Source organism: Staurois parvus, unplaced genomic scaffold (genome assembly GCF_062004578.1).
Source record: "Staurois parvus isolate SC_StPar_1 unplaced genomic scaffold, SC_StPar_1.0 ptg000368l, whole genome shotgun sequence".
Taxonomy (NCBI): domain Eukaryota; kingdom Metazoa; phylum Chordata; class Amphibia; order Anura; family Ranidae; genus Staurois; species Staurois parvus.
In genome coordinates this window covers 185,407-199,545 of record NW_028318164.1, presented here as the reverse complement: position 1 = coordinate 199,545, position 14,139 = coordinate 185,407, and the positions used below count along the sequence as shown (strand labels likewise).

At 41.0% G+C, this 14,139-nt stretch overlaps 1 protein-coding gene across 1 annotated transcript in view; it reads left to right on the top strand.

The window, feature by feature from the left end:
• The window catches only part of LOC149456219 (gamma-aminobutyric acid receptor subunit beta-4-like), a 147,976-nt gene that overhangs the window by 9,495 nt on the left and 124,342 nt on the right, over window positions 1-14,139 (top strand). Inside the window, exon 2 of the mRNA XM_089685291.1 lies at window positions 11,745-11,833. Coding sequence (XP_089541417.1) covers window positions 11,745-11,833 — 89 coding nt within the window. The remainder of the gene's footprint in view (window positions 1-11,744; window positions 11,834-14,139) is intronic.

The window sequence follows — 14,139 nt, the reverse complement described above, 5'->3', positions numbered from 1 at the left end:
AGGGTTGCCTAGTTACCGTTCGGACTACGCTAGTATGGCAGTGGTTGTCCCGCCCAGCGGTCTGATTGGCAGATCTTCAGCCTATAAAATGGAGTTAGTTTTATTGAAGTGCAGTCCTCCACAAATCTCTATTCCTCCCGAATTTGGCTTCTTGATCTGTTTATGTGAAAAAAAAAATTTTTTTTCTTTATTTAAAGGGTTTTTTGGCCTGGGGGGGGGGGGGGGGTCTCGTTGGTTTAGTTAAATGGTTGGCACTTCCGCCTGGCAGTACTCGGGTCGTTGGTTCAAATCCCAACTACGGCACCAACTGCCTGGAGTTTGCATGTTCTCTCTGTGTCTGCGTGGGTTTCCTCCGGGTACTCCGGTTTCCTCCCACACTCCAAAGAAATGCTGGTAGGTGAATTGGCTCCTGTCTAAATTGGCCCTAGTATGTGTATGTATGAATTGGCCCGTGTATGCATGAATGTGGGTTTTATGCAGGCCATGGACGGGTTGAAAATCGGCCGATTATTCGGGCGAACAAAAAAATCGGAAGATTTTCGCACCATTGGTGGGTTAATTGTTCAGCCGTTTTTCGGGATTTTGGCACATTTTTTTTTATCGGAAAAGTTGGAAAAAAATGTCAGCTCTGGACTGAGACAAGTACACACTATAGAGGGATGCGCTTTGTTCATATTTCATGTCAGCTCTGGACTGAGACAAGTACACACTATAGAGGGATGCGCTTTGTTCATATTTCATGTCAGCTCTGGACTGAGACAAGTACACACTGTAGAGGGATGCGCTTTGTTCATATTTCATGTCTGCTCTGAAATGAGACAAGTACACAATGTAGAGGGATGCGCTTTGTTCATATTTCATGTCTGCTCTGGAATGAGACAAGTACACACTATAGAGGGATGCGCTTTGTTCATATTTCATGTCTGCTCTGGACTGAGACAAGTACACACTATAGAGGGATGCGCTTTGTTCATATTTCATGTCTGCTCTGGACTAAGACAAGTACACACTGTAGAGGGATGCGCTTTGTTCATATTTCATGTCTGCTCTGGACTGAGACAAGTACACGCTATCGAGAGATGCGCTTTGTTCATATTTTATGTCTGCTCTGGACTGAGACAAGTACACACTGTAGAGGGATGCGCTTTGTTCATATTTCATGTCAGCTCTGGACTGAGACAAGTACACGCTGTAGAGAGATGCGCTTTGTTAATATTTCATGTCTGCTCTGGACTGAGACAAGTACACGCTGTAGAGAGATGCGCTTTGTTCATATTTCATGTCTGCTCTGGAATGAGACAAGTACACACTATAGAGGGATGCGCTTTGTTCATATTTCATGTTAGCTCTGGAATGAGAAAAGTACATGCTATAGAGGAATGCGCTTTTTTCATTTTTCATGTCAGCTCTGGACTGAGACAAGTACATGCTATAGAGGGATGCGCTTTGTTCATATTTCATGTCAGCTCTGGAATGAGACAAGCACACATTATAGAGGGATGCGCTTTGTTCATATTTCATGTCTGCTCTGAAATGAGACAAGTACACACTATAGAGAGATGCGCTTTGTTCATTTTTCATGTCTGCTCTGGAATGAGACAAGTACATGCTATAGAGGGATGCGCTTTGTTCATATTTCATGTCTGCTCTGGAATGAGAAAAGTACACACTATAGATGAATGCGCTTTGTTCATTTTTCATGTCAGCTCTGGAATGAGACAAGCACACACTATAGAGGGATGCGCTTTGTTCATATTTCATGTCTGCTCTGGACTGAGACAAGTACACGCTATAGAGGGATGCGCTTTGTTCATATTTCATGTCTGCTCTGGAATGAGACAAGTACACGCTATAGAGGGAAGCGCATTGTTCATATTTCATGTCTGCTCTGGAATGAGACAAGTACACGCTATAGAGGGATGCGCTTTGTTCATATTTCATGTCTGCTCTGGACTGAGACAAGTACACACTATAGAGGGATGCGCTTTGTTCATATTTAATGTCAGCTCTGGAATGAGACAAACACACTATAGAGGGATGCACTTTGTTCATATTTCATGTCTGCTCTGGATTGAGACAAGCACAAACTATAGAGGGATGCACTTTGTTCATATTTCATGTCTGCTGTGGACTGAGACAAGTACACACTATAGAGGGAAGCGCTTTGTTCATTTTTCATGTCTGCTGTGGACTGAGACAAGTACACACTATAGAGGGAAGCGCATTGTTCATATTTCATGTCTGCTCTGGAATGAGACAAGTACACACTATAGAGGGATGCACTTTGTTCATATTTCATGTCTGCTCTGGACTGAGACAAGTACACGCTATAGAGGGAAGCGCATTGTTCATATTTCATGTCTGCTCTGGAATGAGACAAGTACACGCTATAGAGGGATGCGCTTTGTTCATATTTCATGTCTGCTCTGGACTGAGACAAGTACACACTATAGAGGGATGCGCTTTGTTCATATTTAATGTCAGCTCTGGAATGAGACAAACACACTATAGAGGGATGCACTTTGTTCATATTTCATGTCTGCTCTGGATTGAGACAAGCACACACTATAGAGGGATGCACTTTGTTCATATTTCATGTCTGCTGTGGACTGAGACAAGTACACACTATAGAGGGAAGCGCTTTGTTCATTTTTCATGTCTGCTGTGGACTGAGACAAGTACACACTATAGAGGGAAGCGCATTGTTCATATTTCATGTCTGCTCTGGAATGAGACAAGTACACACTATAGAGGGATGCACTTTGTTCATATTTCATGTCTGCTCTGGACTGAGACAAGTACACACTATAGAGGGATGCACTTTGTTCATATTTCATGTCTGCTCTGGACTGAGACAAGTACACACTATAGAGGGATGCACTTTGTTCATATTTCATGTCTGCTCTGGACTGAGACAAGTACACACTATAGAGGGATGCACTTTGTTCATATTTCATGTCTGCTCTGGACTGAGACAAGTACACACTATAGAGGGATGCACTTTGTTCATATTTCATGTCTGCTCTGGACTGAGACAAGTACACACTATAGAGGGATGCACTTTGTTCATATTTCATGTCTGCTCTGGACTGAGACAAGTACACACTATAGAGGGATGCACTTTGTTCATATTTCATGTCTGCTCTGGACTGAGACAAGTACACACTATAGAGGGATGCACTTTGTTCATATTTCATGTCTGCTCTGGACTGAGACAAGTACACACTATAGAGGGATGCACTTTGTTCATATTTCATGTCTGCTCTGGACTGAGACAAGTACACACTATAGAGGGATGTGCTTATGTATGAGGTTTACAACCACTTTACGATTTTGCAGTGGCTATACAGTGGTGCCGGACTGTTTCCGGAATCTAGTATGTATTGACTATATATTGTTTTGAAGTTAGTGCAGTACAGTCTGAGACAGGTTTTCATTGGAGAGTTTGGATACAAAACCACTTGACTGTTTTTTTCATGTTCAAAGGTTGAAAAAAATTTTTTTTTTAAAATACCTTTTTCTAAGTTTGGAGACTTGCTGATTTTGTCGCAAATAACCTTTTGCATTTGTATCCATTTTAGTGCTTGTGAAGTCTTGATTTCGCAGAAATGCTTTTTTATTTAACAAGGTAGAAGAAGAGAGCCTTGCCGACTTATGAGCCTCAAATGCGGCCATCCCCAATGAGACACACATAATGTTCAGTATATGTAATGCTTGAGAGGACGGTCAGAGACTACAGACCTGATAGAAGGAATGAGGGTCAGAGAGTGAGGACAGGAGCAGGGACGGACTGACAATTCATGGGGCCCCCATGTAATAGGAAATCATGGGGCCCCTGTGTCCTCGCCCACACTCAAACCACACCCAAAAAAGCCTATGAAAGGTACCAGGGGGATCTCATGGGGCCCCCTACTGACCTTGGGCCCTCGGCACTGCCCAAGTGCCTAAATGGTCAGTCCGCCCCTGGACAGGAGACATTTTCGGTTGCGGACATCCTGCAGAAGACAATACAAAACAGAGAACGCGGTAGAAGAGACTGATAGAGATCCAGGCTATTACCCTAATCAATGTTCCCACCACAGACTGCTGATGACCAAGGACTGCCCACCAGGTACCAAAGTACCACATGCGGCCCTCGGGCCACAGGTTGGGCACCGGGAATTTAATGTTTTACTAAACCCACAACAGTACAATTAGTCTGTAGATGCAGTAAAGCGTGCTTGTTATACTCACTGAGGGAACCTAAGGGGTTAATCCTCTGCATCCTCTGCATTGTGTAAAAAGGCTGTTTGATCCTGTCTTCTCTGAGCCTCTCCTTCTTCCAGTGTCCCCCTCTAATCTCCTGCACATATTGTGTGGAGACACTCTGCACATGCTCAGTTTGGTGTGTATTGCTAGAGAGGTTTTTTTTATTAATGGGAGAGTGCATGTAATCTGCACAGGGCCAATCAGCACTGTCCGGACTGAGGTCAGGGGCTCTGTGTCCTCCTAGGGCAGGGGTGTTAAACTGGGGGCCGTCCAGCTGTTGCGAAACTACAAGTCACATCATGCTTCTGCCTATGGGAGTCATGCTGGTAACTGTCAATCTTGCAATACATAAGGGGGGATATGATTACTGTGTATAATACATAAGGGGGGATATGATCTCCGTGTATAATACATAAGGGGGGGATATGATCTCCATGTATAATATATAAGGGGGGATATGATCACCATGTATAATACATAAGGGGGATATGATCACCATGTATAATACATAAGGGGGGGGAAATGATCACCATGTATAATACATAAGGGGGGATATGATCTCCATGTATAATACATAAGGGGGGGATATGATCACCATGTATAATACATAAGGGGGGGATATGATCTCCATGTATAATACATAAGGGGGGATATGATCTCCATGTATAATACATAAGGGGGGATATGATCTCCATGTATAATACATAAGGGGGGATATGATCACCATGTATAATACATAAGGGGGGATATGATCTCCGTGTATAATACATAAGGGGGGAAATGATCACCATGTATAATACATAAGGGGGGATATGATCTCCATGTATAATACATAAGGGGGGGATATGATCTCCATGTATAATACATAAGGGGGATATGATCTCCATGTATAATACATAAGGGGGGATATGATCTCCATGTATAATACATAAGGGGGGATATGATCTCCATGTATAATACATAAGGGGGGATATGATCTCCATGTATAATACATCAGGGGGGATATGATCTCCAAGTATAATATATAAGGGGGGATATGATCTCCATGTATAATACATAAGGGGGGATATGATCTCCATGTATAATACATAAGGGGGGATATGATCTCCAAGTATAATATATAAGGGGGGATATGATCTCCATGTATAATACATAAGGGGGGATATGATCTCCATGTATAATACATAAGGGGGGATATGATCTCCTTGTATAATACATAAGGGGGGATATGATCACCATGTATAATACATAAGGGTGGATATGATCTCCATGTATAATACATAAGGGGGGATATGATCTCCATGTATAATACATAAGGGGGGATATGATCACCATGTATAATACATAAGGGGGGATATGATCTCCGTGTATAATACATAAGGGGGGAAATGATCACCATGTATAATACATAAGGGGGGATATGATCTCCATGTATAATACATAAGGGGGGGATATGATCTCCATGTATAATACATAAGGGGGATATGATCTCCATGTATAATACATAAGGGGGGATATGATCTCCATGTATAATACATAAGGGGGGATATGATCTCCATGTATAATACATAAGGGGGGATATGATCTCCATGTATAATACTTAAGGGGGGATATAATCTCCATGTATAATACATCAGGGGGGATATGATCTCCAAGTATAATATATAAGGGGGGATATGATCTCCATGTATAATACATAAGGGGGGATATGATCTCCATGTATAATACATAAGGGGGGATATGATCTCCAAGTATAATATATAAGGGGGGATATGATCTCCATGTATAATACATAAGGGGGGATATGATCTCCATGTATAATACATAAGGGGGGATATGATCTCCTTGTATAATACATAAGGGGGGATATGATCACCATGTATAATACATAAGGGGGGATATGATCTCCATGTATAATACATAAGGGGGGATATGATCTCCATGTATAATACATAAGGGGGGATATGATCTCCATGTATAATACATAAGGGGGATATGATCTCCATGTATAATACATAAGGGGGGATATGATCTCCATGTATAATACATAAGGGGGGATATGATCTCCATGTATAATACATAAGGGGGATATGATCTCCATGTATAATACATAAGGGGGGATATGATCTCCATGTATAATACATAAGGGGGGATATGATCTCCATGTATAATACTTAAGGGGGGATATAATCTCCATGTATAATACATCAGGGGGGATATGATCTCCAAGTATAATATATAAGGGGGGATATGATATCCATGTATAATACATAAGGGGGGATATGATCTCCATGTATAATACATAAGGGGGGATATGATCTCCAAGTATAATATATAAGGGGGGATATGATCTCCATGTATAATACATAAGGGGGGATATGATCTCCATGTATAATACATAAGGGGGGATATGATCTCCTTGTATAATACATAAGGGGGGATATGATCACCATGTATAATACATAAGGGGGGATATGATCTCCATGTATAATACATAAGGGGGGATATGATCTCCATGTATAATACATAAGGGGGGATATGATCTCCATGTATAATACATAAGGGGGATATGATCTCCATGTATAATACATAAGGGGGGATATGATCTCCATGTATAATACATAAGGGGGGATATGATCTCCATGTATAATACATAAGGGGGATATGATCTCCAAGTATAATATATAAGGGGGGATATGATCTCCATGTATAATACATAAGGGGGGATATGATCTCCATGTATAATACATAAGGGGGGATATGATCTCCATGTATAATACATAAGGGGGGATATGATCTCCATGTATAATACATAAGGGGGGATATGATCTCCATGTATAATACATAAGGGGGGATATGATCTCCATGTATAATACATAAGGGGGGATATGATCTCCATGTATAAATACATAAGGGGGGATATGATCTCCATGTATAATACATAAGGGGGGATATGATCTCCATGTATAATACATAAGGGGGGATATGATCACCATGTATAATACATAAGGGGGGATATGATCTCCATGTATAATACATAAGGGGGGATATGATCTCCATGTATAATACATAAGGGGGGATATGATCACCATGTATAATACATAAGGGGGGATATGATCTCCATGTATAATACATAAGGGGGGGATATGATCTCCATGTATAGTACATAAGGGGGGATATGATCACCATGTATAATACATAAGGGGGAATATGATCTCCATGTATAATACATAAGGGGGGATATGATCTCCATGTATAATACATAAGGGGGGGGATATGATCTCCATGTACAATACATAAGGGGTGATATGATCTCCATGTATAATACATAAGGGGGATATGATCTCCACGTATAATACATAAGGGGGGATATGATCTCCACGTATAATACATAAGGGGGGATATGATCTCCATGTATAATACATAAGGGGGGATATGATCTCCATGTATAATACATAAGGGGGATATGATCTCCATGTATAATACATAAGGGGGGATATGATCTCCACGTATAATATATAAGGGGGGATGTGATCTCCATGTATAATACATAAGGGGGGGATATGATCTCCATGTATAATACATAAGGGGGGGATATGATCTCCAAGTATAATATATAAGGGGGGATATGATCTCCATGTATAATACATAAGGGGGGATATGATCTCCATGTATAATACATAAGGGGGGGATATGATCTCCATGTATAATACATAAGGGGGATATGATCTCTATGTATAATACATAAGGGGGGATATGATCACCATGTATAATACATAAGGGGGGGATATGATCTCCATGTATAATACATAAGGGGGGATATGATCTCCATGTATAATACATAAGGGGGGGATATGATCTCCATGTATAATACATAAGGGGGGGGATATGATCTCCATGTATAATACATAAGGGGGATATGATCTCCATGTATAATACATAAGGGGGGATATGATCTCCATGTATAATACATAAGAGGGATATGATCTCCATGTATAATACATAAGGGGGGATATGATCTCCATGTATAATACATAAGGGGGGATATGATCTCCATGTATAATACATAAGGGGGGATATGATCTCCATGTATAATACATAAGGGGGGATATGATCACCATGTATAATACATAAGGGGGATATGATCTCCATGTATAATACATAAGGGGGGATATGATCTCCATGTATAATACATAAGGGGGGATATGATCTCCATGTATAATACATAAGGGGGGATATGATCTCCATGTATAATACATAAGGGGGGATATGATCTCCATGTATAATACATAAGGGTGATATGATCTCCATGTATAATACATAAGGGGGGATATGATCTCCATGTATAATACATAAGGGTGATATGATCTCCATGTATAATACATAAGGGGGGATATGATCTCCATGTATAATACATAAGGGGGGATATGATCTCCATGTATAATACATAAGGGGGGATATGATCTCCATGTATAATACATAAGGGGGGGATATGATCTCCATGTATAATACATAAGGGGGATATGATCTCCGTGTATAATACATAAGGGGGGATATGATCTCCATGTATAATACATAAGGGGGGTATGATCTCCATGTATAATACATAAGGGGGGATATGATCTCCATGTATAATACATAAGGGGGGATATGATCTCCATGTATAATACATAAGGGGGGATATGATCTCCATGTATAATACATAAGGGGGGTATGATCTCCATGTATAATACATAAGGGGGGGATATGATCTCCATGTATAATACATAAGGGGGGATATGATCTCCATGTATAATACATAAGGGGGGTATGATCTCCATGTATAATACATAAGGGGGGATATGATCTCCATGTATAAATACATCAGTGGCTCATATAGTGAACTCGGTGTAGTTATTCCCCCTGAGGTCATCACAGAGGACAAGGGGGCACTCTTTATGTCTGGAGGAAAAGAAATTTAATCTCCAAACACGGAAAGGTTTCTTCACAGTGAGAGCTGTGAGAATGAGGAATAGACTCCCTCAAGAGTTGGTTGTGTCCAGCTCAGTGGATTGCTGTAGGAAAGTCCTGGATTCTTTCTCGGATACACAGAATATAACTGGATATAACATTTATAGGTAAAGTTGATCCAGGGAATATCCAATTGCTTCTCGGGGGATCAGGAAGGAATTTTTCCCCTGCAGGAGCAGATTGGATCGTACTTTGCTGGGTTTTTTTGCCTTCCTCTGGATCAACTGTGGGTATAGGATTATAATTTTTTTTTTTTTAATGGTTGAACCGGATGGACTTTTGTCTTTTTTCAGCCAAACTAACTATCTAACATCAGTCCCTAACCCTCAAGGGGCGTACAATCTAAGGCTGGCCATACATTATACAATTTTCTGTCCAATTTTTGCCCCATTTCCTTTAAGCCCAGTACACACGATGAAAATATCGGATGAACGATCGCTCTGTTTTTTTTCGCCTGCTAGTCTCACATCGAAAGTGAAAAGGTTACTAAAGATACGAAAATTCTCCTATTAAAGAAAAGAATTTGGAAAGTGATGTCACGTATTGTATTTTTGGACAACTACTGTACTGATTACGCTTTTCCCTTCGGATATTGCCGGACGAATTGTCCTGATCGGCTCTCGAAAGCTGTGTACTAACGATCCGATTATTGGACAATCGGTCCTCGTATAAACATTTTCTTACGATTTCTTGTAGTGTGTATGGGGCATAAGATTTACCTTCAACCATGTAGTGCAACGGTCTGCCTAATTGGATACAATTGAAAGCGTTGTTTCGGTTTGACCTGATATTATATAGTTTTTGGTAAATCTAAAGCAAAATTCTCAAATTGTATAATGTATGGCCAGCCTAAGGTCCCTAACTCACATTCACACATACACATACATGGGCCAATTTAGGCAGAAGCCAATTCACCTACCAGCATGTCTTTGGAGGGTGGGAGGAAACTGGAGTACCTGGAGAAAACCCACACAGGCACAGGGAGAACATGCAAACTCCAGGCAGGTGGTGCTGTGGTTGGGAGTGTGAACCCATGACCCCAGTACTGCCAGGTGGAAGTGCTAACCATTTAGCCATTGTGCTGCCCACGTATATGCAATGTGGTGTGCTGTAGCGCATTGGGCTCTACCCATGGGCGGACTGACAACTCATGGGACCCCCGGGCAATAGGGGATCATGGGGCCCCCGTGTCCTTGCCCACACCCAAAATATCTCATGTGGCCCCCTACTGACCCCGGCCCTCGGGCAGTGCCCGAGTGCTCAAATGATCAGTCCGCCCCTGGGCTCTACTGTACAATGGTTCTAACCATTTAGCCATTGTGCTGCCCACGTATATGCAATGTGGTGTGCTGTAGTGCATTGGCCTCTACTGTACAATGGTTCTAACCATTTAGCCATTGTGCTGCCCAAGTATATGCAACGTGGTGTGCTGTAGTGCATTTGGCCTCTACTGTTCAATGGTTCTAAGCACTTGGCCATTGTGCTGCCCACGTATATGCAACGTAGTGTGCTGTAGTGCATTGGCCTCTACTGTACAATGGTTCTAACCACTTGGCCATTGTGCTGCCCACGTATATGCAATGTGGTGTGCTGTAGTGCATTGGCCTCTATTGTTCAATGGTTCTAACCACTTGGCCATTGTGCTGCCCACGTATATGCAATGTGGTGTGCTGTAGTGCATTGGGCTCTACTGTTCAATGGTTCCAACCATTTAGCCATTGTGCTGCCCACGTATATGCAATGTGGTGTGCTGTAGTGCATTGGGCTCTACTCTACAATGGTTCTAACCATTTAGCCATTGTGCTGCCCACGTATATGCAATGTGGTGTGCTGTAGTGCATTGGCCTCTATTGTTCAATGGTTCTAACCACTTGGCCATTGTGCTGCCCACGTATATGCAATGTGGTGTGCTGTAGTGCATTGGGCTCTACTGTTCAATGGTTCCAACCATTTAGCCATTGTGCTGCCCAAGTATATGCAATGTAGTGTACTGTAGTGCATTGGGCTCTACTGTTCAATGGTTCTAACCATTTAGCCATTGTGCTGCACAAGTATATGCAATGTGGTGTACTGGGCTCTACTGTTCAATGGTTCTAACCACTTGGCCATTGTGCTGCCCACGTATATGCAATGTGGTGTGCTGTAGCACATTGGGCTCTACTGTTCAGTGGTTCTAACCACTTGGCCATTGTGCTGCCCCGGATCCCAAGTCATCTTGGCTTTAACTTGTGCTATAGTCGGAATCCCCGGGAAATTTGAGACAATACTTTTTACAAAAAAAAAAAAATGTTAAAGATAAATACGGTAAATTTGCTGTAAGATCAATTCTGCCACGTTTTTTTGATGTTTGATGTTTTTGAGTTTTTTTGTTTTAATTTGGAAGCTTCTGTGAAATTGTTTCATTTTGGTTGCAGATAGGTCACATGGTACTCACCTTATTGTATGTACTTGTATCTCTCATATTTATTTGTATTCTCACTTTGCAGCTCACCTGCTGGGAACATCTCAGTTGTGAAGAAAACAGTGGACAAGTTGCTGAAGGGCTATGACATCCGCTTGCGGCCAGACTTTGGAGGTCAGTAACTGGTTGGAGTTTGCATTTTCCAAAAAGATAGTTGACATCGGTCAAGGATCCAATGAAATGAGTGATGTGTGATGAAGGCACCACGTCCCTTGTTAGTAGAACTCATGAATCATTGTATTGATGGGACTTGATAGGCAGTACGGGGGCGGGGTCACCCAGCTACCAGAACTGCCCCCCCCCCCTTCCACACTGGTAATACGTGTACCACCCTGCATCCATTCTTTGCCCCCTTGATCCATTGCACCCGCGGCAGCTTCCCCTCTCACCCGCCCCTTGTCCCAGACCTGTGCCCAGAGGTGCCAAAAGCAACACTAAATAAATGTAACCACTTACTACTGCTCATGTGATCAGTGATTGGCCAATCAGTGATCACATGATTGGGACCTCACACAGATGTCCCGTACAGCGATCGGTGTTCCCAGGGAGCGCTCACAGCCTGAAAATGTGGGCGCCATTTATGAAGAGCAACCCGCTCCTGCACTGCTCCCATCTGGCCGTTTATGTACATGGGTCGGACAGGAGCAGTGCAGGAGCGGGTTGCTGTTCATAAACAGCGCCCGCATTTTCAGGCTGTGCGCACAACCTGGGAGCGCGCGGAACCGCGATCTGGTGCCCACTGTGTCCTCCGGACACAGCGGAACACCGATCACTGTACAGGACCTCTGTGTAAGGTCCCGATCTTGTGATCACTGATTGGCCAATCAGTGATCACATGAATAGTAGTGGGCAAGATATCACTTGTGACATCATTGCTTACTACTTGTGAAATCTGTGAATGATCACAGAGATCACATGGTACAGGGCTATTCACAACAGTCTTGTACCATGTGACAAGCTGTGACTAATTACAGCTCACACAGTATTTCTCAATGGCTGCAAGAATGCAGCCAGAGAGAAGGAGGAATGATTGCTTTTGCAGCCTTTATGGGTGTAAAAGCAATAAGTGTAAAAAAAAAAAAAAATCTTCATCACCCCCCACAAGTAGTACAGTGTCACTATGATGACACTGTATTACCAGGGTGATGGTATGTTAAAAAAAAGAAAAAAACATAAATAATAATATATTATTGGCCGTATATAATTTTGGCCTTATTCAATATATTTAAGAAAAAAAAAATAAAATATATATATACTGTATGTTGAAATGCGTTTTTATTACAAAATATATGAAAAATATTTTTAAAAATACATTTTCAAATATAGTGTATGTCTTTAAAAATACATTTAATCTACATTTTTGGAAAATGTAAAATATGTAAAAATATATGTTAAAATGACTTTTTTATATGTGAAAAGAAATCTGAAGAATATATTTAAAAAATATATATTTTTAAAAATATTTTTCATATATTTTGTAACGTATAAAAAAAATGCATTTCAACATACAGTATATATTTATGCTAAAAATGTAAATTTAAATATATTTTCAAAAGGCATATATTTAAAAATATATATTTTTTAAATATATTCTTCAGATTTCTTTTAACATATAATAAAGTCACTTTAACATATATTTTTATTTGTAAATGCATTCCAAAAATGCAGATTAAATGTATTTTAAAAAATATTTTTCATATATTTTGTAATATATAAAAAAAGCATTTCAACATACAGTGTATATATATATATTGAAATATATTGAATACGGCCAAAATTGTAGTATTTCAAATCTATGTCAATATATTTGGGAAGAATATTTTTAAAATATATTTTTCTTCCATGTGGGCTAGTACTGTTGCCCAATGTGGTTCCCCTGTAAATGTCACGTACCTGTATGAGGAGCTCCAGGAAGATGAAGGCGTCCTTTTGCACAATTCCTGTCCAAGATCCTCTAAAGGGTGAGACGGGGACTGCTAGGGCAATGGAAGGGTGCTACGTAGTAATGGAAGGGTGCTATGTAGTAATGGAAGGGTGCTACGTAGTAATGGAAGGGTGCTACGTAGTAATAGAAGGGTGCTACGTTTTAATGGAACGGTGCTACGTTGTAATGGAAGGGTGCTACGTAGTAATGGAAGGGTGCTACATTTTAATGGAAGGGTGCTATGTTGTAATGGAAGGGTGCTACGTAGTAATGGAAGGGTGCTACGTTTTAATGGAAGGGTGCTATGTAGTAATGAAAGGGTGCTATGTAGTAATGGAAGGGTGCTATGTAGTAATGGAAGGGTGCTATGTAGTAATGGAAGGGTGCTATGTAGTAATGGAAGGGTGCTTTGTAGTAATGGAAGGGTGCTACGTAGTAATGGAAAGGTGCTTTGTAGTAATGGAAGGGTGCTACATAGTAATGGAAGGGTGCTACG